Source organism: Puccinia triticina, chromosome 5A (assembly GCF_026914185.1).
Source record: "Puccinia triticina chromosome 5A, complete sequence".
NCBI classification, from domain to species: Eukaryota; Fungi; Basidiomycota; class Pucciniomycetes; order Pucciniales; family Pucciniaceae; genus Puccinia; species Puccinia triticina.
In genome coordinates, this window is record NC_070562.1 from 6517486 (window position 1) to 6541460 (window position 23975).

Sequence of the window (23975 nt, forward strand, 5' to 3'; positions counted from 1 at the left end):
TCGGATAAAGAATGTCTACCACAATCCGACAATTCCTTATGTAATTCTATCTCTCGGCTTCCTCGTCACTTATGGCTTCCGTCCGGTTTTCGACAAAGACTGCTCAATGTCACTCATACACAACGATCGAGTATTCCAAACCACTTTCTCAAACCTATGTTGGAACCTCATCACCAGATCCCCAACCCCGAAAAATCCCCCAAACAAAATCACCCTCGCATCGATGACAAATCAACCGAGCATGGAAGCTGTACGATGGCACGAACGACTCGGACATGCAAGCGATGAAATGGTGAAAATTTTCCTGGATCAATTCCTGGGAACCGAGTTTGTCAAAGACTGGCGACCATTTTTCTGCGAAAAGTGCGTCGCATCGAAGGCCACCGGCAAACGATTCTTACCCCCATCTTCCATTCCAAAGAATGAGGTCCTGGATTTACTGGTCTCAGACGTAATGGGTCCATTCGAAGACGACATACACGGCAACCAATTTTCTCTTACTCTCCGAGACCACGCATCAATGTACACACTCCTGGCCCCGCTCAAGAACAAATCCGACGTGACGGAACGACTGAAAGTCTGGCTTGACGCTATCAAAACTCGACTTGGAAAGTATCCTCGTTTCCTCCGATGCAATAATGGCGGCGAATTCCTGTCAAAGAAACTTGCCCGAATCCTGGAAGATCGTGGTGTCACACTGACACATTCGTCCCCCTATCACCCCGAAGAAAACGGCGAAGCCGAAAGAGTAAACCGCACGATCAACGACATGTCGAGAGTCATGCTCCAGCAGGGAACTCTCCCTATGAAATTCTGGAGCTACGCTCAGCAAGTCGCGGTATACATCCACAACCGCCTTCCACATTCTCGCATTTCCCCCAAGACCCCCATCGAAATCCTCTACGGCAAAACACCAGTCCCAGATTACATCTATCCGTTCGGAGCTCGGGCGCTCGTGTTCAAACCTACTGAAAAACGGTCCGGCAAATTCGATACAAGGGCGGACAAGTGCTTCCTTGTGGGATATCCACCTTCTGAAAAAGGGTGGATATTCTATAACAAGGCTCTCAACGCTTTCATCCAGTCAGCCAACGCGGTATTCCCGGATTTTCAACGACTCCCACTGCCCCCGATCCCCACCTCAAAAAACAACCTTCAATTCATCATCAACAATCTTACCCTCGGAAACGAAGACACCGAAACTGAGGCAGCTGTTCAGCAAGAAGCGGCTGACTCCATCACCATGCAATCCGATATCGACATCCCTACTTCCATCCACACCGCCCTAGCCAGCCCTCAGTCTTCATCATGGCGCACGGCTGCCGAGCAGGAATTGTCCCAACTCAAGAAATTGGCCGTATGGGAAGTAACAGAACCCCAAAAGGGCATTCGAGTCATTGGAGCACGTTGGGTTTTCGCGCTCAAACGTGACACGCAAGGAACCATAGTGAAATTCAAGGCCCGATATGTAGCTCGCGGTTTCAACCAACGACCCGGTATCGATTGCGGCGACACTTTTGCTCCGACTGATTCCCTAGCAACACTTCGCCTCCTCATCTCCATCTCAATCCAACACCACTTCACGGTCCACTCGTTCGACGTTAGTTCCGCTTATCTCCATAGCCCCATTGACGAGGAGGTATACGTCAAGCCACCTACGGAACTGCGCCCAGAACTGAAAGGAAAGGTCCTTCGCCTAAAGAAAGCGTTGTACGGTACAAAACAGGCGGGTCGCTGCTGGTGGTTGCACTTCAAAAATATTCTTGGACGGATCGGTTTTGAGGCGTCACAGGTCGAGTCGTCCTTGTATGTCTACCGGAAGGACGATGTCTCGATATTCATTTGGATGCACGTCGACGACGGCTTGGTGGCCAGTAATTCCCCGACCACTCTGGAAACACTCCGACGACAACTTACTGAGCACCTGGAAGTAAAATGGAAGACGGACGTAGACCAAATTGTCGGGATAAACGTCCGCCACCTGTCGGACTCAATCCTCCTGGAACAGCACCTCTTAGCACGGCAGATCGCGACTGACTATCAACGACGAACAGTCCATCAGAACACCACGCTGCCAGACAAACCCCTCGTTTCATCAACCGAGGATCCAGTAGATCCCACTGCATTCCGATCTGTGCTCGGGTCACTCATGTACTTAGCATGCGGGACTCGCCCTGATATTGCCTACGCAGTCAATCTACTGGCACGGTACAGCAGCCGACCATCTCGGGAACACTGGGAGGCTCTCGACCACCTTGTAGGTACAGCAGCCGACCATCTCGGGAACACTGGGAGGCTCTCGACCACCTTGTAGGGTATGTCAGGAAACATCCCCGACAATCAATCACGTTTTCCCCCGGCCACAACGCCGTCCGCCTGTTTGTCGATGCAGGTTGGGGCGGTGAACATGAGCGATCCACGACCAGTTACTTTCTCCAGCACTACGGTAACCCCATCACCTGGGGGTCCAAGAGACAGATGGTCGTGGCAATGTCGACCTGCGCTGCCGAATACGTGGCGCTCTCCATTGCTACCCAAACCCTGGCCAACATCAAGTTGATACTGGACGACACCTGTCCCGTAGGAAACTACGAGATTTTGTGCGACAACCAAGCAGCCGTGTTGGTCGCAACGGATAACGCCTCCCGCAAGAAAACCGGATACCTTCAACGAGCATTTTACTTCGTCAACGACTTCGTCAGGAAATATCAAGTCAAACTCGTCTGGATCTCCAACAAATTCCAACTCGCCGACATATTCACCAAACGACTCGGCGCCGCGAAAAATCTAGCCAGCTGTTCTGATCTCAACATCCGTGACTTCACGGACTCCCCTGCCTGATTCCCTTCCGTTTTTTTCCTCTCTCTCTATCCCTCTGCCATTTTTTATTTTTTTCTCTCTTGATTTTTTTGTTTTTTTTCTTTTTTTTTCTTTATTATTTTTGTGGCCAGTTAAAGTTCTTTATGTTGGGGAGGGCTGTAGAGTTTATGGGTTAACAACATAGCGAACTTTGTTTAGATCTACATCTATACTTCTATCTTCTCATCTACTTTGTTTCTCATCTATTTTTTCTCATCTACGTTTCATCTTTTATCATATCTCAGTAGTCCATAACTTTGTGTATATATAGTCTAACCCGCGGCTGGTTGATGATTTCCTCATCTCTCTTGCACTCATCAACCAGTCGCGGACATTAACCGATTTTTGTCCTGTTTCTTTATAGGTCTGTTTCTCTTTATCTCTTTTTATCATATCTATCTTCTTGTATTCCTTGTCTCTCTCACATGCAATCTTACATCTCTCTTGCACTCATCAACCAGTCGCGGACATTAACCGATTTTTGTCCTGTTTCTTTATACACGGAAGCCCGGCTGAGAAAACTTTGGCTGCCGCGTTATACGTCATAAATTGTTGAATTTATGACGCCGCGACCCAAAGTTCGCCCCCCGTTGCCACCAAAACTTTGAAACCCCCGGGGATCGCGCGTCATAGATTTGACCATTTATGACGTGTAACGTGGCAGCCAAACGGGGCCTTGAATCTTGAGGCTGTAGCGCCCTTGGCTAAGAGGGCCAGGAATGCTACAAGCCTACATAAAAAATGCCTCTCATGTTTCTGTTGTGGCCTGGTGACATGCTGTACCTGCCTGCGAGTGCAGAAGCCGGCTGGGACCTTCCGGTCATGTAGCGGGCAGTTTGGTCTTGTGCTTCGCCCCAGGTACCCACGTCTCATCGTTTCCTCAGTTGTGTGGCCTCTAAAAGTTTGGTGTGGCCTACCTACAGGAGTCAATATTTTTGGCCCAAAAATGGCACCTCAGATAGCAAATATCTCAGCCACTGTTCCACAAATCATGGTACAGGTTCTTGCAATAATGAATAATAGTATTTGGCCCAGATATCTACAATGGAAATTTGCAGTATTTTCCAGAAATTCTGAGTGATGGAGCAGAAATACTTTCACAAATCCTTCTTCACACATGTTTATTGGATTGTTTTATCAATTTTGGATGATCTGATGGATAATTGAAGTTGTCATTGACCAGAGGTCTATAGGATCTTGGTTTGAGGATCTTGAAGAAAAATCACATGAATGAAAGAAAGGGGACTTGACTGCAATCAATTCCACAAAACTTATCATTGATGAGAAATGCAAAATCCAGCTCTGGTGATACAATTTTTTGTGGCTCAGCCGCCAGCCTGGAGATTTTCCTAAACAAAAAGAACAATAATTTGATCTATTTCAATATAGGAATGCCTTGTCTTGTTGGTGGAGGATGAGGGAGTAAATGCTCCGGCTTATGGTTCTAGTCAAGAGAGATAGGAGCAATTTGGATGTGGTGTTACTGGATTGTTGGTGCCACCACCCCAACACTTAAGCTGCAAAAAAAATTATCATGTGGGTTGACCCTGGTTTTCTCTCCAGTCCAGATTGTAAAACTGTCTGCTGCTTTGCAGTGGCAGTGAGAGTGCAACTGCTGCGTGCCAAATAGTGGTAGCACAGCGGGACCACCACTGCGCTACCACTGAAATTAGCGGGTTTCTGCTTTTCATACAACCCAAAAAGCGGTAGCGCAAGGGGTGGGGCTGCTACTTGGCCAAGTTCTTTAGATGGTGTGGTAATCTTAACAATAAAGATGTCACTTGTTACCCGGGTACCCGCCACAGGTGCGGGTACCTCCCCAAAAAAACCACCAATCCTTGGCACCCGCACCCCCCTGAGGGGCAGGGAGCAGGTACCCGGGTACCTGGGGGAGGTACCCGCGGGTGTTTGGCATTTTTTGAGGCAAAAATGCCAGCCAACAATTCATTTCAAGATAATAAGTAAGAAACTATCATCCTTCTTTAATTCAGTTTCCTGTTGATCTTCCCTTGCCCTTGCCCTTGAACTTTGCATTGTTCCTCTTATCGGTCTTCCATTTACGTAAGACACCACTCTGTATTGCCCCGTTCTTCGCGTAAAATTCAACAGCCATTCCTCTCGTAACTGAGGACGCACTAAGTCAATGCCTTTGGAGAGATACATAATCCCTTCCAAAGCTGAAAGCACGCTCCACGTCAACAGTTGTTGCTAATATGTATATGATTAAATCAATGAGTATTGCAATCAGAAAGTGATGAAAGATGAAAAATCTTACCTGGACAACTAAGAACATCCAGGGCCATCTGGGACAGACCCCCATGAGTGTTACCTGCGCGTCGTTGTCGCATCCACCATTTGAGGGGGTTCACCGGCCCTCCTAGTTCATTTAAACTCAACCCTCCAGCAAGCCACATAGAGAGCGGATCTGTAGGGACGCTACCTCCACGCGCTTCAGAGGCGCCAACCAAACCTGCGACTATACCTGCATGCGGCTGCTGTGATTTTCAAATCAATGATTAGCATGAGACTAGTTACACAGTTTATTTTTTGTTGTTTCAGTTACCTTTGGAGGAGGATTTGGGGGTTGGGAATTAGTTGCCTGAGGTGAAGGCCTGTAGTGGGCTTCCCACATCTCACGCGTGAGTCGGATGGATTCCTGAATCCACTCTGGTTTCCACTTCGCTAGCTTAAAGTATTCGTCTTTGAAAGACGGATGAAGGACTGATGAATTACAGTCAGTCTACATGATTCATGATGAGAAAATGAAATCAAAACATACCCATAGCAACTCGGTCCAAAGGCGAGTTGTCAGTCAGTGTGTAATATTTATTCGTGAGCTGGAGACCGGCACGGCATGCATTCCGCAAAGCTGGCGGGTACTTTTTCTTATCAGAGATGACGGTAGAGAGATGACAGGTGATTTGGTCGATAAAGATAACAATGTCCGATATTCGAGCGGCCCCACGGACTGATACTTGCAGCGTAATTTCATAAAATGGTTCAAGTACCTCAACAAGGTCGGCAGCTAAGGAAATATCATCATCATTGATGTGGTATTCTCGAGATAGGCCATGCCTTCTGTCTTTTTGCCACTCAAGGCTTCAAAGGCACACTTATCAATTCCTTGGGTTGGAAATGCGAGCAGCAAAAGATGAACTTACATTGCTTCTGAGCATCGCACAATACTAGCCAATTGAGTCATGGTTGAATTCCACCTAGTACAGACGTCACAGCCAACGTTATGCGGCCTCAAGCACTCCAGATCTTGGCATATCTCCACAAAGTGGAAGACTTCCCGTAGGATCTACGCCCCCCGTACAGACCAAAATTTCACAGATCTAAATCTTACTGGCTGGTGAAAAGTGATTGAGATCAAGTGCTCACCAGCCAGTAAGGTTTAACCTGGCCTGAAAGCTCTGGCTTTTTAGCCCACGGGAAGTCATCCAGTTAGCCTTTGAATTTGGTGACTTGTTCAGCTTCCTAGAAATCGCTCAAAACTAAATTTAAACAATTTGAATAAATATAAGTGATTGGCTGATTTGTTAGCAGAAACTAGAAAGATGGGCTTACCTTGGCTAACGTTTTCTTGCATGATTTGGATGTGTATCGATCATCATGCTCTTCCTCACTTAAGTCATTTACATCGTCATCCTCAAGTTCCACCTCCTCATCATCAATGAGCTCGGCCGCCAGTACCGAATCGTTGACAATTGAACTATCATCCTCATCATGGTCGTTGTCTTCGTTGCCATCTGGATAGTTGTCGGTCAAGCTATCAAACCGGTGACCAGTCCCTTCAGTTTAGAAATCACTGAAGGATTATCAGCGGATAAGAAAAACTTACAGTTGGATCTGATCATCTCGATCCTCAGGTTCTTCTTCCTCCTCGTCTGATGCCTCGCTATCAGAGTTTAAGACTGGATTGACATTCTTCTTTCTCTTGTGGCTTCTGAAGGGTCTCAGGATGATCTGGGCAATCAAATTGAGTACATGAGAAAAACAACGAACCCATTGGGTTTCACCTTTGAAGCGAGGCCACCAGTAAGTTTTGATCTCTTTGATCATAGTGCGGTTGTTTGATGCATTGTCCGTGACAATTCCATGAATCTAAATTAGTAGAATTATCAATCAGTGAAATTACACAGAAGAGGATGAGTATATAGATGTGTGAGTCTTGAGAACTTACCTTGTCCTTCAGGCCAAACTTTTCGACAATAAGCTGGACGGTCTCGGCCAAGTAAATGCCAGTGTGGCTCTTCTGCAACCTTACAAAGTCAAGCGGCACGGCATCCAAGTGCAAGCCACCTTTGTCTTCTTCAACCAACCGATATAGAACTGTTCCTAAGATGTTGAATCCATTGGGAGACTGCCAAGCGTCAAGCCCGAGGTACATGGCACCCTTATGATGCTGAAAAGACAAAGGTTACGAGTCATTTTGATCAAATCAAATCCGAGAGCAGGCACAAGAGATCAAGCTTACCTTGAATGATTCAATTAGTGACTCTTGTACAGCCGTATATAGCTTTGCAATGTCATTCAAGACTGTTCTGTGCGCTGGAAGATTCTTGACGACCATGGGATGTAAGAGTCCAAGATGTGATGTTTCTCCGAGCGAAGTAAATGGTCGCGCTGCTTGTGCACACCAAATGGCACAAAGCTGGGGGACCTACCAGATAATTGACTTTAGTCGATGAAAGGAAGAATGAAAAAATCAAATGATGTATTCACCTCGCGTGGGTCAATATCACCCGTTCCTGATACCCCCATGGCGCCAAGTTTCTGATTCCCTTGTGACTCACGTTCCCTCTTGGTGCAACTGGCAACATGTTTTGCTAGGTTTGTTGGCGATGTCTCGTAAATTGGTCGGTGGATCTTGCTGCCACAGCTAGGAAAAGGTACACCAATAGAGTTAGATACATTCACAAAGATTTTAAGGAGAAAAACAAAAATAAAAAACCAACTGACGTCTTACACGGATAAGCGATCATTGGGCGACCATTTTTGTCCTTTTGGTCGGCAAGTATAGGGGGATCAAAAAATGCATAGCACCCGCTGAGTTGATTCTTATGAACCCGTCGCGCCTTTCCTGGAACATTCAAAGGCAGACAAAAATCAAATTATGCTTATAGAATGTGTATACTAGATGAGCGAGTGGCTTACTGAGCTCTTGTTCGTCCGTGAGCACGTTTGCGACATGTTCGGAACCTGTAGGCAGATGTTCAACGTTGGAATCGTTGCCAATATTGTGTCCTCCTCGATTGCGATCCTTGTTGACAGTTTCTTTAGATGGGGCTGGGGAACTGGATAGTGATGATTTGGTCTCCTTGCGGTGCTTTCTACTGTTCCCCATGGCGAAGGTGTGTATTATGATTTGGTGCGGAGTCCGGACAGAGTGGGTGGGTGCTGTGGATATCTGGGCCCTGGGGGCCACATACATACATGTGACATGTTCCAGGGTCACCGGTGCCCGGGGGGGGTATTTTGGGAGGTACCTGTAGCTCATCAGGCCAGGCACCCGCACCCGCACCTGTACCCGCAAACAGGTACCTGCTGCCTGCTGGCGGGTACCTGCCCACGGACACAAGGTACCCGCAAAGAGGTACCTGATGAAATCTTTACTTAACAACTAGGGACAATGAGTTGTGATGTGGGTTTGTGGGGTGGATGGGGTGCAACCATTTTTCAGGTTGATTCAATTGGGTAACAAGTATTGAAAATTGAAGAGTTTTTATACATGTTAAGAGTAAAACTAATAAGTGGGTTGAAGCAATGGTGAAACTGATATGATATGTGTGTTTGTATCTGTATTGGCAATACATAGTTTTGGGAAAATTGTGTATTGTATCAGATATCAGATACATCACAAATACATGTATTTCAATACAATACAGCATGTATTTCCCCTGATACATGGTATATTGTATTGTATTGTATTGGGCACCCAAATACACAGTTTTGGAAAACCATGTATTGTATCTGATAACCAATACATCCAAAATACATCTATTTTGATACAATACAAGTTTCACCGTTGGTTGAAGGTTGAATGGGGGGTGTGTAGTTGTCCAAGCGCAGAAGTGATAGTGGCCAGGGGGGTTGGTGGTGGCAGATGAGTTGTTGCCAGACTACAGCCATTTCAAAAAAGCTTGGTTCCTTTGAAAGGAATTTTTGCTGGAATTTCCAGTGGGATTTTCCAACCTTGTATGCAAAGAAGTATGTATCAAGGTTGGGCATTTGGATATCTATGCCTACATCATTGGTATATGCAGGGCACCTATATCACGGGAAGGTGAGCTCAATCACTGACTTATACTCATTTCCACCCTTTTTTGATTCCAGAATTGGAATCCTTGACCAATTTTTACCCCAGTCTGCCATCATGATGGACACACCCAGGTGTCAAGATGCTGGTCCCCCCGCAGCCAGCATTTCTTTTTGCTACCAAACAGCTTGGCCAGTAGCATCCTCTAAACGACTGCGCTTGTGGGGATGGATATCCATCTGTCCAACCTTGTTGTTGGATACACACAAGTTGGAAATTCCAAAAAGAATTTCTGCTGGAAATTCCCTCCAAAGAAGCAACGGTGAAAGTGATACGTTACAGGTATCAGTATTGAGCCGTATCGTATTTTAATACCACCCAATACATTGGATCTGTATTTTATCATTATCCCAATACAATACTTTGTATATCTAGTTTATGTATTTGGTGCCCAATTCAATACCCGGATTTTGCCGGTCTGTTTCAGGCAGCGCAATAAAATCCAGCTGACATATCAGTACACATCAGGGTGTATTTTTTATCACCGGTGTTTGGGGTGTGGATGTGATAATGTAGCTACGTTACCACTCCAGTGACTGCCAATCGTGTACCCTACCACTACCAGTACTACTACCACCACCCTCCACCACCCTTCCCTTCATCACCCCATCCGTCAAGTTCTCAAAAATGGCAAGACCATCTGTGACACCACATCAAACTCCATCTCAAGCACCCTCCCGTTGCTCTACTTGTATCAGAACCCCCATCCGTTCTGATTCAAACTTTGTTCAATCCAACATCCAATCCGGCCGATCTGTCTTGGTACCAGCTACTCCTACCAAACATTCTAGCTCAGATCCAATTATTCACTCCAAGTCCAACCCTTCTGGCGATATTCAAACTCAGAACACCCCTTCCCAACCATCTCAATCGCAAACCCGCAAAAAGACCAATACTACATCTTCAGCCAAAAAGAAGCGCAAATCATCAACCAAGTGGAAGCGGAAAATTTCAAAATGTCACTACCAATGATGATTCTGACTCACATAACACTGTTGATGATCCAATGGATTACACTCAAGATTCTGATGCCGAGAATTCAAAGGTTCGGAAGTCCTACCAAAAAAAATCAACTCAATTCAATGACATCCTCGACTACTTTGAGGCCCCATTTCATGCAAAGGAAGATGATCAGGTATGATTTCATGTTTAACTTATCTTTAATCACATTAAAAACTTTATCTCAAATGTGCCTTTTCTTTCAGGGGTAAAAACAGATGTTCAAATGCCGATGGTGCGCAAAAGTCTACAAAAAGGGCGCTGGGACAAAATCCAACCTTGTGAAACATTGCGATGGAAATATTGACCGAATACCTTGCGCATCACAATTGGAAGCTATTGCGGCGGGGGCGAAACTACCATTAACTGCAAAAGATGTCAAGAGAGGAAGTATAAAATCATATCTCAAGAAACCTACGTTCAATGCTCGGGTTTTCAACCAGCTACTTGTGATGTGGCTGATTTGATCTGCGCTGCCTTGGAATTGGATTGAAGACTTTCTTCTTTCAATTGCTTTTGACTATGCCCAACACGGAGTCCACCTTTACTCGCGAGTTTGGGCCGCGACCAAGGCACATCAAATCTATTTAAATCTTCAAAGCAAAGTGGTCTCAACGTTACAAGTATGTTTTATCCTCCTATTTTGTTCTTGTAGGTGAAAACTTATAAAGAAACCTGCTGAGTTTAAGATGAACGATTTAAAATCACAGGAACTCAGCTCAAAATTTTCGTTAATCCATGATGTATGGACTACTAAAGGCAATCATCACGCCTTCCTGGGAATCTCGGTTGCTTATATCACCAAAGATTGGAGCTTTAAAATATCGCATCTTGGTCTCAAGTACATTGCGTCAAATCACAAGGGGAAGCTTCTGGCAATACTGTTTGCTAATATTCTGACAAAGTTTCATCTTGAAGATAAGATAAGTCACATCTTTCATGTCATTCATTTCATAAGCTGAACTAACGTAGAATTGGTTTTTTTGTGGTATTACATATTAGCCCAAACGACTGACTCCGGTTCAAATAACTTTACTATGGCCCGCGCGGTTGATTGACTCATCATCAAGAAGACTGGTGTCAATCCAAATCTTTCCAAAAACCACATACAATGTATTTGCCACAAGATTGCCCTCATCCTTAACAAGGGGCTCAAGGCTATTCAACTTTTGGCTAAAGGTTTAGTTCAACAGACCGAAAAGACTGATACCCTTGGATTTGTACCTGGTCTGACTCCGATTATCAAGGAGTCCGAAGAGATTGAACCTTGTGATGATTTTGTTCCTGAGGATGTTATATTGGACCCGGAGGCCAATGTGAACAACAAAGAAGAAGTTTTGATTGAAGACAGCAATGATGAGGACAATCTTCCAGAATATCCCACCAAAGGCAAGAATAAGGTTGATTCAATCTTGAAAAAGGTCAAAAATTTCCTAGTTCTCTTAACGCTCATCAAATACTCAAACAACAAGCTATTTACATATTTTCATTTTTATTATCTTCAGGTTGACTTCATCATTCAGCGCATTACATGCTCAGCCGCCAAACAATCTGAATACGATACATGGTGCAAAAAACTTGACTACGATGGACCTAGTCTCATCGCAGGGTATGGGATACGCTGGAATATCAGGTTCCAAAGCCGTGATCGTGGATACCAAGCTTGTAATATTATTCGTAAACTCCTCAATAACCAACGGGACCAACAAGAGCGTGAGGGTGGAAAAAATTACTACAACAAGATTGAGATATGTTGAGAGGAGTGGGACGTTGTTAAGAAGCTAAATGATATGCTTGGTGTAAGTCTACGTCTTTCAATCCTCGTGATTATTTCTAAAATCTTATCAAATAATTCTGCGCTTCATCAGGAATTTTATTTCCTGACCAAGAAGCTCGAAGGGGACCACTCATCCGCCTGCTTAATGATTTCGGAATACCGGTACATCAAGGCCTTCATCAAAGAGAAGATAAAATCAATCACCTCCACTGAAATCAAGTTCCGGAAAATGCTTCAAGCAATGGCGGCCAAAACGGAAACGTATCTTAACAAGGCACTGGCATGTGATGCAATACTTATAGCAACTGCTCTGAATCCTAGCTTTTGCCTTTCAATGTTCAAGATGTCATTTCCAACCCATTACGAATACGCTCTAGAATTATTGAACCAACTCTTTCAAGATCGGAAAGTGCAATTTGATGCCGCAACAGGTACAAAGGAACCAGCCCTGCCTTCTCAAAATGTACACCAAGGAAACAGCCAAGCTTTAGCTGAAGTCGACTACTTCCCTGATGCGGTCGACATCTCCCCTTTGGATGACGAGCTTACTATTTACTTGGATGGTAAGTTCAAGTTACCCACTTCTGAAGCGGGCGAGTGCTTGAAATGGTGGAAGGCAAGTACAACTTCAATCTTGACTTCAAATCCCAATTATGGACCATTGCTAATATTCAACTACATATAGGACCATGGCCACGAGTTCCCAATCTTGGCTCTCTTGGCCAGGGACTACCTATCTTGCTGTGCAATGTCAGCAAGTGTTGAGAGGTGTTTCTTGGCTGCCGCCAATACATGTGGTGGCGATCGAGGTAGTCTAGCAGCTAAAACGATTGAGCAATGTGTAAGCTCCCACCAATGGTTGGTCCAGGGTGTCAAGCCGGATGGTCCATTCAAATCGGCTCAAAATGTCATCACCCAGGCCACAAAAGAGAAAGCTGGCAAGGGAAAAAAGTCGGCGCACTAATTCAAATGTTTTCCTGGCACTTTTGCAATTCTATCTTCATAGTAGCTTGTACCTCAAAATACGCTTGTCAAACAGTTAGATCTCTGCAGATCACAATAGCACACCGGAATATATTATGAAAATTAGTAGCCAAGGGTGGCTAGGGATAAGATGAGTACCCAAGAGTGGTTAAAAGTGCAATGATAGGCTTTATAACATTTTTTAAAAAAAAATCCCACTGATACAGTATCAATACTGTATCAGTATTGCACCCAATCCGCAAAAGATCAATACAAAACATTAGATCTTTGATACGATATGTTTTTATTGTATTGTATGAGTCGATACAATACAGCTTTTGAGTAATGCTGTATCAATTTTCAAATATGATACACTGTATTGCCCAATACATGTATTGTATCGGATTTTTTCACCGTTGAAAGAAGCCAAGCTTTTTTGGAATGGCTGTACTTTTATGGTATTCAAAATTGCATAAGATTTTTTTACATAAAATCATAAACTTCAATTTTGGCTGGGAGATGTCACTTTAAGTTTTATGCACGCTGACATCTCCCAGCCAAAATTGGTTTTATGATTTTATGTAAATACTGACATATGCAATTTTGAATACCATATTTATGGGATTTTATGGAACTCTGGTGTCACTCTAATCATTCCCAAGCCAGCTACAGCAGCATTGACAATAGACACATACTCACACCACTATCTCTCACATGTCTATGCAGCTATGAAAACTCAACAGCCTACTCAAACTTGCTTGGGGCCAAGTCATATGCCACATGGAGGGAAAAATCAGCGGTGTTTTGAAGGTTCCATGTGAATCTTTTGGTTGCAGGTGAGTGACTTAACATCCTTCCTTTCCTTGATGCCTGTTGCATGCCACATGGTGAGGAATGTAATGAAAATTGTCAGTGCGGGTCTCTATAGTGGCCATACCCTAAATATAGACCTTAGATATCACTCAGGTGTTACAGCTGTCTCAGCTGTCATGACTGCTGCGTCGGAGCTCAATTTTGCCGCAGCACAAGGATAAAAGCCACACCTCCTTCGGGAGGGGCTGGTTGAGCATATATGACCGAGTCCAAGAGACTCTAGAGCTTAGGTCCTATCTAGGACAGGGAGAGGAGGGGAAAAAGGAGACTCCACATGAGATCCAAGTTGCACAACAACACTTCCCTCGTTCAAGCCAATGCATGCAGAATTCTCGAGGGACTCAGCCTGACTCAGTGGGCGTGTTATAAGGCGAATCAGCATCAAACCGCGCTTAACAAAGCCTCCCAGTTGCGCCGTGCCCCCCGGCAGGCGAGGGACTGGTGATAAGTTCGGCATCAAACTGGAAGCAAGATTCCGCCATCTCTTAGACTTGTGTGGCAGAGACTGATGCCACAGTAGGCTTGTTTGACCATCCATTTTCCAGCCCCTCATCACTTGATCACGACGGTTCCGCTCAGTCGGCGGCGGGCAAATCCCCACAGTATCTATCCTTTTTTGATTCAAATAAGAAGAAATCACGAGCCCAATAATTTGACAAAATGCAGGAACAGATGGATTGATTGAAGGGAAAAACAGGAACGATTTGGATGCCAGAGCAGGGGAAGCTACGTCCAGTATGTAAAGCAAGAAGACCCGGAAGACAGAGAATTAACTTTGATAGGTAACAAGGAAGATATGATTCATGGTGCACTGAAAGAGCGTGTTATTAAGGAAGGCCAGGAGGGTGGAATCCTTCAAAAAGGGCAGGTCCAGGACGAGGACCAGTACGCATATGGCATGGGTTGGGCTCAGGAGGACAAGGTAAGATCGCAGTTTTCCATGCCCACGGCCAGCCACGCCAAGACGCAACGGGGGCAAGTCGCAGGGAGATGACCGAAAGGAGGACCAAAGGATGCAAGATTTGACCGAACTGAACCATCGTGCCGAATAGAGGGTCTGGGTAAGAAGAACTCAAGGATCAGAGATTAGAGGCTTGACACAAGTGGATTCGGACTGAGTTGCAAACAAGCATTTATGACACACCTTTCAGTTTCAAGAAGATGATGATATTTAAAATACAGGGTAGAATCCGTCGGTGAACGACTGGCTTGTGGACGTATGGATGGATGAAATGATTGGTGCTTGCTGGTTTCGCAGTGATGACATGTAACAAATGTTGGTGGCGGCAAATGCGTGAATTTCTTCGAGCACAGGGTCAGACGAGTATTTATGGGCTCTTGGAGCTCTGTTGTCATTCTGATCATTCTCGAGCCGGCTGAAGCAGCATCAAGCCATCGCTGAGATGATCACATGCCTGCAGCAGGTATGAAACTCAGCAGCCCACCCAAACTAGCTAGGGGAAAAGATGTGTGTGCAAGTTGGATCGGACATTGACACCGGACATGGAGGGGAAAAACAGCGCGGGGTGGGATCCTCCCAGTGAGTTTCTTGGCTGCAGGTGACCCAATTATGTACTTCCTTTGCTTGATGCCGGTCAGTGATCACTCGGTGTCGGCAAGCGTACACTCCCAATGGCATTCCCTCCCATCCTTTCTCGAATCTGCGAGACATACAGCTTTGTACACACATAAACGACTGGCAGGCGAGCAATGAAGCTCACATGATTAGGTAAACCGATTGAGAAAAGGCAGTTAAGACAGACCTGACTCTTTTGTAATTGGGATGGTCATGTACGTCAATGTACCTTCATGGTCAAGCTCCATTCTGAAATGCTGATCAGCAGACATTATGGAGACCTCGAAGAAGGCAAAAAAATAGGTTCCCCGGATGGTTTTCGGTAGATTTCTTCCTTTCTTCTTGGTTGATTAATCTGTTGACTTTGTTTTCGGTCAGACTATAGTTTACAGTTATACAAGGTATTGAATCATCCCCAACGGTTCTTGGCACCCCTGCGAGATGTTCTTGAATGATTTTTCTTCCTTTCTTTTACCACAGAAATATCATTTTCTTAACCAATAACTGTTTGGAAAGTAGGAAGGCCGAGAGAAAAGTTGTTTAAGAGATGGTCCGGGAAGAGATGAAGGTTAGCGAGAGAGGAGGTTATTGGAGAAGAAAGTGACGGACCGATTACGCCGGCCATCGTCACACACGCGATGGCCACATAAGGCGACAGCCGTTCGCCTGCAGACCTCGCCGCTTATCCACATCCGATCAAACATAAAAAAGGAGAATGTCTAGAAGATCAGTTTGGACAATGAAGGATACCAATCACAAAACAACCAAACCCACCAATCCTTGCGAATTTCCAGAAGAGTCCAAAGACCCTGTGAAGAAAAGCCCTCGAAGGATTGAGAGACACGCAGAGCGCAAGGAAGATTACACGCTTTTATTTCTGGGGGTGGTTGTTTTTGGAGACAGGAAGGTGCTTACCCGTTCTTGTTCCGATCGACGAGACTAGGCGCCGTTGCTCTCAGATAAGTACACGTGCAGATGATCAAGAGGATCACTAGTAAAAGCGACTGGAAGTTGAACAGAGCCGACTTTTCAAAGAAAGGGAGATTCGAATTAGTATGTCTTGGGTTTTAGAAGATGTCTGAAGCACTCACCATTTCTCCGTGTCTTTGGGCCGATGGTTGTCTTCAGAATGTCGATTATGGTTGCACTGTGTTGTTAGTGGTTCCGCAGACGAAGACAAGCTTGAGGACACCCGGACTCCCTCCTCGCTCTGCCTCCCCTCCGCCGCCAACTCCATCCGAGACGATAGACATCGAGATGGCCATCGCCGAGAACGCAGACTCAGAACCAACGACATCGAGTGCCGATGCCGCGGCTCAACAGCCCATCCAAGCCATCAAGCTCTTGTACTGCCAGAGTCCGTCGCACACACCACCTCTCCTCAGAAATAAAGACACTCATCCTTCCCTTCAAGTTTGTAGTTTCCCGCCCAAGGATTGCGAGTATGGGACGAGCATATCCAAGCTGAGTCGACTCCCCAAAAACACACTCCAAACAGATACACAATCACAGAGAGAGACTAAAGCCGACCAAACAGATGCAAGAAATAGTTGACAGAGCACGACGAGGAGCTAGACGAGAAGCTGCATGGAGGGGTGGAGAATGCGCTGGAAAGCATGAGCGTGGAGGAGGTGGAGAAGAAGAAGAAGAAGGCCGAGACGGAGGCGCTGAAGAAGGAGGCCCAGGAAGAGCCCAAGGCGAGCCGGATGAAGAAGTCGAAGACGAACAAGGTGACTGTGAAGACGGTGGAGCGGACGCAGCGCAAGCGGATCACCACAATCCATGGCCTCGATCTCTTCGGTCCGTCTCCAAAAACCTTCCCTCTCCTATAAAAAAAAAACCTTTATCTCCTGCTGTGGATCGACATGTGTAGGCATCGATTTGAAGAAACTAGCAAAGCTGTTTGCGTCCAAGTTTGCCATCGGGTCGTCGGTGAACAAGAACAACCAAGTCAAACTCCTTCTTACTGTGATATTTAAGTACTCTCACTATCATCTACTCAGGCATGGACAAAGAGACTCTTGTGTTAGGAATTGTCCAGTCTATATCATCCACCACTTCCTTCTTAGCCGCAATACAAAGTTGGATGTCTGAAGTGGTGGAGGATATGAACTGTAGCAGGTGTAGGCTAGACACTTCGGCATTTGACATAGTAAACTTTGAAACACTCATGCCAATGACTGGACAATTGTCAGGCATGCCTCAACATGAGAGTTTGCCTGTTGGCTGTATTCATGCCTAAACTCTGGATGACAGTGAGAGTACATATCACATGAAGAAGCACTCTACAAAAATGCAAAAAACGATTTTACTAAACAAAAATTAGACAATATGGACAGACCAATCAATGATAGAAATCATCAGTGACGGAGGAGCCCGGAAGAGTGCGGATGACCAAGCCATCAAAGCCCGGCCTAACCCAGGGCATGTTCTCGGAGGAGCTCAGTTGAGGGTTAGCGCCAGCTTCGATGAGCTGGAGCGCGCGGCGTGTAAACCACTCATAATCTTCGATGACACCCTTTTCGAGAAGCACGAGTTCACTGGCATTTCGCGATTTCTCCACGAAGCCCTGTTCGGAACCTTGAGGTTGGACATAGTCAGGGCGTGCGATGGAGTCGAATTCGGTCGATCGACGGCCCTGGCTGATCGCTTCACAGCAGTACGTCCAGCACTCGTGTCTGGTTGATATGAGAGCACCGCGGAACGTTAGTCACGGTGGGGAAAGAGCGTGAAAAGGTGAGAGAGAGAGACAGCTGACGAGACCCGATGCGTGAAGCCGACGAGGTACGTGCGGACTGGGTTGAGTCTCTTGGCGATCTGGAGTGCCTGGGCGACTCCGAAGTGGGAGGCGTGGGGCAAGAGGCGCAGAGTGTCGATGATCAAGACCTTCAGCAATCCGCCACTCCTCTTGCGATCCTCATCGGATCTAATCAAACTCTTCTCGAGCTGCTCCAACGTCTCCTCCGGAATCAACGAGACATCCGACACATAGTAGACACTCTTGTCTAGCAGATAGCTCGTGCAGATGTACGGCTTGTTGCCTGCATTCGCGTCGAAAAACTTCCCGTGATGCACTGCCCATCCCAAGCAAACCCAAATTTTGCGGCGTCAAGAGAAAAATTGACTGATAAGCAGAGTCTTCGACCGTGTGGGGTGTGTGTGTGGAGAACTGACCAGGCAGAGGAAGGATCTCGATCCCAAAAAGATTGAACGCGGTTCCATCGCGAATAATGTTCCACGTGAATTGAGGGACATCACCGCCTAAAAAGAACAGAAGGTATCGCATAGACAAACAAACAGTCAGAAAATTAACCCCCGCAAAAGAGACGGATGGCGCACCGCCAGTTTTGGCATGGCTGTCCACCAAATAAGGGTGCATTCTCGAGATCTCAGCGTGGGTGTATTCGTTACAATATATCGCGATCGAGTCTTGGATCGCACCTCCCAACGTCCACGCTACATCGTATGTTTTTTTTTTCTCGTGTACACGCTCAGTCATCTACTTGTCATCATAGACGGGCGGCTGCCGATGGCGGTGGGTCGGGCTCTTCACTTACCCCTCAAATCATCCAACCCGTTCTTCAAACATTCCGACACAAAACCAGAGAGATTAGCTCATATCAGCCCCTAGAAAAACTCGAGGGAAGAAAGAAGGAGGACTGACGATTGCATCTGCACTTTGAGAGTAGAAAGAAAAGCATCGAGCGATACATTAGATCGAGCCCTGAGCGCCCGCAGAAGGAAAGAGTAAAAGGAGGGAGAGGAGAGACTGAACTGAGGATGGGTCAAAAGGACGGCGTCCAACCTGCGGATGCGATGGACGGGAAAAAACTCTCTCGCGGCCTCGCAGAAGCTTTTGCCGACGTCGATCAAGACGTGCAGGGGAGAAGACGCAGGCGCAGAGGGGGGATGGTGGCCATGGTCGCGAGGACAAGAGGGCTGGTGGATCCGGACGAGAGCGGAGGTGTTTCGGCGGGTGTCTTTGCGGTCTGGCGAGCGGCAACATCGGCATCCCTGGCCGTGCGGATCGGTCAGACAGGCGATCGAGGGAACCTGCCCCGACGTGCCTTTGGAAGACATTCCCATCCCCTCAGCTTTGTCCAGGCCATGTTCTCATGTGTAGTGGAAAGAGACTTACCCGTTCCGAGTAGTAGCACCTCTATTCGTCCGTCCCGTTCCATCCTATCTCAAATGTACAGTCGAATTGCTCGAGTCAATCGAGTTAACGTGGTGTTCTCGGTACGATGTCGATGTCGATGTCAATTGCAGACAACATGGACAACGCCTTCGCGGGACCCCTGGCTGGGCGTGATAGGGCCGAGGAAACCCCCCATAAATGGGCTCACAAATCCAGGAATTTTCGCATTTAAGGGAAAAGTGGCGCTCACCATCTAACCCAGTCTTAAAGACGCGGCGTGTATGCCGCGTTTTTGGCTCTGATTTTGCTGAGATTGGCAATGCATGTTGTTCAAAAACATCAATGAGGGTATGAATGCCAGTCACACAAGGATAACCTCACAGGAGGGATTGGATCTAACAAATACCCAATTCATCTGGTCCGGGGAGTGGGGTTCCTGTCACTTGGCATGAGGGCATGAAAATTCAATTTTTCCAAATTTATGGATCTCCCTCAATGTGTGACTTTCCTGTCAAGATCTGAGGGCCTCCCAGAAGTGGTGAGGAGCCCCAAAAGCTAGATTTATCATTTTGCTGGGAAAATCTAGACTTTTTGGGTCTAGATCCACAACTGCAAGGGTATCAGATGTGAAAGGAAATCATCCAGAGCACTTCCGGTGAACTTTGAAAAAATCTGAAATCTGGAACTCTGGATCCCTTTGGGGAGCTTTGGGGACCGAGATTTCCCTGCGAAATCTGAAATCTGGCGGCTCAGATCTGGATTTCCAGATCGACAGGAAGTCCTCGCAATCTGGGAGCAATCTGAGAGCCTCCCAGAGTCTCAAAGCCTAAATTTCCCTGCAAAATTTGGCACAGATCTGGGTCTGGAAGGGGTTCCCAGATTGATGGGAAGTCCTCCATTGGAGGACTTCCCGCTGATCTGGAAACCCAGATTTTCCCAGATTTCGCAGGGAAATCTGGGAAGATCTAGGATTTGGGAAGATTGAGCCCAGATTTCGCAGGGAAATGGAGGACTTCCCGCCAATCTGGAAAGCCAGATTCTCCCAGATTTCGCAGGGAAATCTGGGAAGATCTAGGATTTGGGAAGATCGAGCCCAGATTTCCCCGCAAAATCTGGAAAAATCTGGGTTCCCAGATTGACGGGAAGTCCTCCAATGGAGGACTTCCCGCCATTTTTGAATAAGTCTGGATTTTCAGATTTCGCAGGGAAATCTGGAATTTGGGACTCTGGATTGCTTCGGGGACCTAGATTTCCCTGCAAAATCTGAAATCTGGCAGCTCAGATCTGACTTTCCAGATCAACAGGAAGTCCTCCAATCTAGGCAGATCCAGGATTTGGGACAATTGAGCCCAGATTTCCCCACAAAATCTGGAAAAATCTGAGTTCCCAGATTGACAGGAAGTCCTCCATTGTGGATGACTTCTGTCAAGATCTGTGGGCCTCCCAAGCCCAAAAAGCTAGATTTCCCTTCAAACATCTAGACTTTTCAGGTCCAAAGCAGCATCTGTGAGGGTCCCAGATTGCACAGGAAGTCTATAATTTGCACTGTTCAGGATTTTGATAGGGCTCTTAATTTAGGACTTAGAGGGGCATCTAGAAAGCTGTAGATGTCCCTCCTGTTGGCAACAGGAACTTGGAAGTCATCATTGGCATGCAATCTGGGACCCCTGCAGATGTTGGTTCAGACCCAAGGAGTCTAGATTTCTGCAGGAAAATCCAGCTTTCTGGGCTCTAGATCACTTCTGGGAGGCACACAGATCTTGACGGGAAATTGGAGCAAGGCTGAAACGCTGCGCTGCGCTACAAAAAAGCACTCTTTTAGCACAGTGCAGCAGGGAACCGCTGCGCGGTCAGCCCAAAAAGCGGTAGCGCAGCACCAGTGGATGACTTCCCGTCATCATTTAGAGAGCTCTAGATGCCTCTCTAAATCCTAAATTAAGACACCTATCAAAAATTCAACCAGTGCACATGAAAGTAATGAACTGTAGGGCTAGGAAAACAATTCCCTTTTTGTCAAAAATTAAGAATTTGGTTGTGTAAATTGAGATCTGGGAGGCTCCCAGACTCAACAGGAAGTCCTCCAGTCCCGCTGCGCTACCGCTGAAAATAGCGGGGCCCCGCTTTTTCCCCAACCCAAAAAGCAGTGGCGCAGCGGCGGGGCCACTACTTTCAGCGCAGCGCTTTCACCCTTGATTGCTATTGGAGGACTTCCCGTCAATCTGGGAACCCCTTCCAAACCCAGATCTGAGCCAAATTTTGCAGGGAAATTTAGGCTTTGAGACTCTGGGAGGCTTTCAGATTGCTCCCAGATTGCGACAGGAAGTCCTCCATGGGAGGACTTCCCCTCAATCTGGGAACCCCTTTCAGACCCAGATCTGAGCCAAATTTCCCAGGGGAATTTAGGCTTTGAGACTCTGGGAGGCTCCCAGATTGTGATGGGGAGTTTCTGGGGACTCAGATTTTTCCAGATTTTGCATGGAAATCTGGGCTTGATCATCCCAAATCCTAGATCTGCGTATAAGATTTCCCTGTGAAATCTGAGAAAATCTGGGTTTCCAGATTGGCTGGAAGTCCTACATTGGAGGACTTCCCGTCAATCTGGGAACCCAGATTTTTCCAGATTTTGCGGGGAAATCTGGGCTCGATCTTCCCAAATCCTAGATCTTCCCAGATTTCCCTGCGAAATCTGGGAAAATCTGGGTTTCCAGATCGGCGGGAAGTCCTCCATTGGAGGACTTCCCGTCGCAATCTGGGAGCAATCTGAGAGCCTCCCAGAGTCTCAAAGCCTAAATTTCCCTGCGAAATTTGGCTCAGATCTGGGTCTGGAAGGGGTTCCCAGATTGACGGGAAGTCCTCCATTGTTCTTGCTTGTTTTCTTTCCTTGGCTCTCTCAGAAATTGGCACTCTCACTTGTTTTCCTATCACCAGGATCTCCATAAGACTCCTTTTAGACATACAACACAAATCAATTGCTTTGATCTATCCACCAAAATGTTAGACAAGCCTGTCTGGTAGTTGGGCAAGAGGAGGGAAATGGACCCACCATTGAAGCTCCCTAGACCGCTGGTCAAACAGAACAACAGGGGGATTCAAAGCTGGCTGGATGTAACTTTTTGCAAGTTGGTGTTCAAGCCTTTCATTTAACAAGGACTTGCTATCCAAGCAGGCCCAGAGATGTAGAACTCAATGTACTTTTGCGACTTGGTGTTGGAATATTTGAGAACAGTCTTTCATTTGAGTCATGAGTCAGAGTTTTCTGATCTCCAAGGCCAATCATCATCGAACTACCCATAACCTCCCATAACCCCATATCTTCATCCTACACCCGAACTCGAATCAGAAGTAACTGAACAGATATCCGCGGCGTATCTGCCGTGCCCTGTTGTTGGAATCCAATGTGATCGAGCAGCCGACTATTTCTGCCTTGAGTTTCCACAATGGTTACACTATTCTTGAACACAAGTTACCGGCATTTCTAGCACAAATGTCTCTCGCGCCTGTCTGCGAACATGCCGTGTTCGGCGAGCGATGCAAGCAGGCTCCGGACACGAAGAGGCATCTCGGGCCGAGTCTCCCAGTGCCACATGTGCGGGCTCCGGCCACAACCCACCGTATAGCGCTCGCCCGCCCTTCCAGACGTCCGAAGCGGAGGGGTTGGCCTGACAAGCCGAGGGCCGGGGTGCATGTCGGGCAGCCTTTCGGCCCGGGCCGACAACGGATCTGGTCAATCACCTGATTGGCAAGGCCGGCGGTTGGCACCAGCTCGGCACTCAGTCTCTATAGCCTGTCGTGGGTTGACGATCCTTCACTTCCGCTTCGACCGGAGCCGTAGAGACGATGGCGTAAGGATGATAGGGCTCACGATGTATAGCATATATTTATGTATTAATGTTCCAATGGATGTTTTGATCAGCGTTTCCGGCGAGCTCCAAGCTTCCATATTGGCTATAGTCACCGAACCTTTTCTCGCCTGACAGCATCTGACGTTATTTCCAGGGCTCATTTCCCTCTTTTGGTCTCTCCAGAATCCAGCTGGGTTGTTGTTGATGTAGTCCGTCCGGTCGGTCGGTCATCAGGGTCGACCCATTCGCGACGACAGCAGTTGATCTGGAGACAGATAAATGAACCCGACGGGTCCAACAGTCCCTATAGAACCCAAGCATCCTGGCCGTCGCCAATCAGCCTTCCCAGTCAGCGTACATAGATAGCCACAGACACAAGTGGCAGTCAGGCCAATCCGATTGGGTTTTCCCTGCACGTATACACCCCAGCCTGCGTTGAGAGAACACGGTAATTGTATTTAACTCACGCTCTAATTAGACCAAGATCGGATTCCTGGACGAACATTCTCTGCGTACACTCGACCCGAAAGCCAAAAGACTTCTCTGAGGATCTTCCCACCAAGCCCGTCACTCACCCATCCTTCATCCCCAATTTGTTAAACTTAAATACAAATATATAGATTAGC

General features: G+C 46.7%; 4 protein-coding genes across 4 annotated transcripts; 1 reads left to right on the forward strand and 3 right to left on the reverse strand.

Annotated features, from left to right (window-relative positions):
• Positions 1-9808: 9808 nt before the first annotated feature.
• Positions 9809-10392, forward strand: PtA15_5A749 (uncharacterized protein; the record flags this gene model as incomplete). The annotated part of the gene is made up of 3 exons (XM_053169543.1): positions 9809-10139; positions 10204-10316; positions 10387-10392. The coding sequence occupies 3 exons, from the start codon at positions 9809-9811 to the stop codon at positions 10390-10392; spliced, it is 450 nt and encodes a 149-aa protein (XP_053020730.1).
• Positions 10393-14620: 4228 nt separating this feature from the next.
• Positions 14621-14833, reverse strand: PtA15_5A750 (uncharacterized protein; the record flags this gene model as incomplete). Its single annotated transcript, XM_053169545.1, has 1 exon — positions 14621-14833. One exon carries the CDS (start codon positions 14831-14833, stop codon positions 14621-14623), a length of 213 nt encoding a protein of 70 aa, XP_053020731.1.
• A 1029-nt stretch (positions 14834-15862) lies between these two features.
• On the reverse strand, positions 15863-16463 carry PtA15_5A751 (uncharacterized protein; the record flags this gene model as incomplete). Its single annotated transcript, XM_053169546.1, has 5 exons — positions 15863-15873; positions 15979-16050; positions 16144-16178; positions 16285-16394; positions 16461-16463. The coding sequence occupies 5 exons, from the start codon at positions 16461-16463 to the stop codon at positions 15863-15865; spliced, it is 231 nt and encodes a 76-aa protein (XP_053020732.1).
• A 1250-nt stretch (positions 16464-17713) lies between these two features.
• PtA15_5A752 (uncharacterized protein) lies at positions 17714-19550 on the reverse strand (the record flags this gene model as incomplete). The annotated part of the gene is made up of 7 exons (XM_053169547.1): positions 17714-18047; positions 18128-18443; positions 18544-18630; positions 18709-18825; positions 18927-18948; positions 19048-19436; positions 19508-19550. 7 exons carry the CDS (start codon positions 19548-19550, stop codon positions 17714-17716), a joined length of 1308 nt encoding a protein of 435 aa, XP_053020733.1.
• Between the last annotated feature and the right edge of the window lie 4425 nt (positions 19551-23975).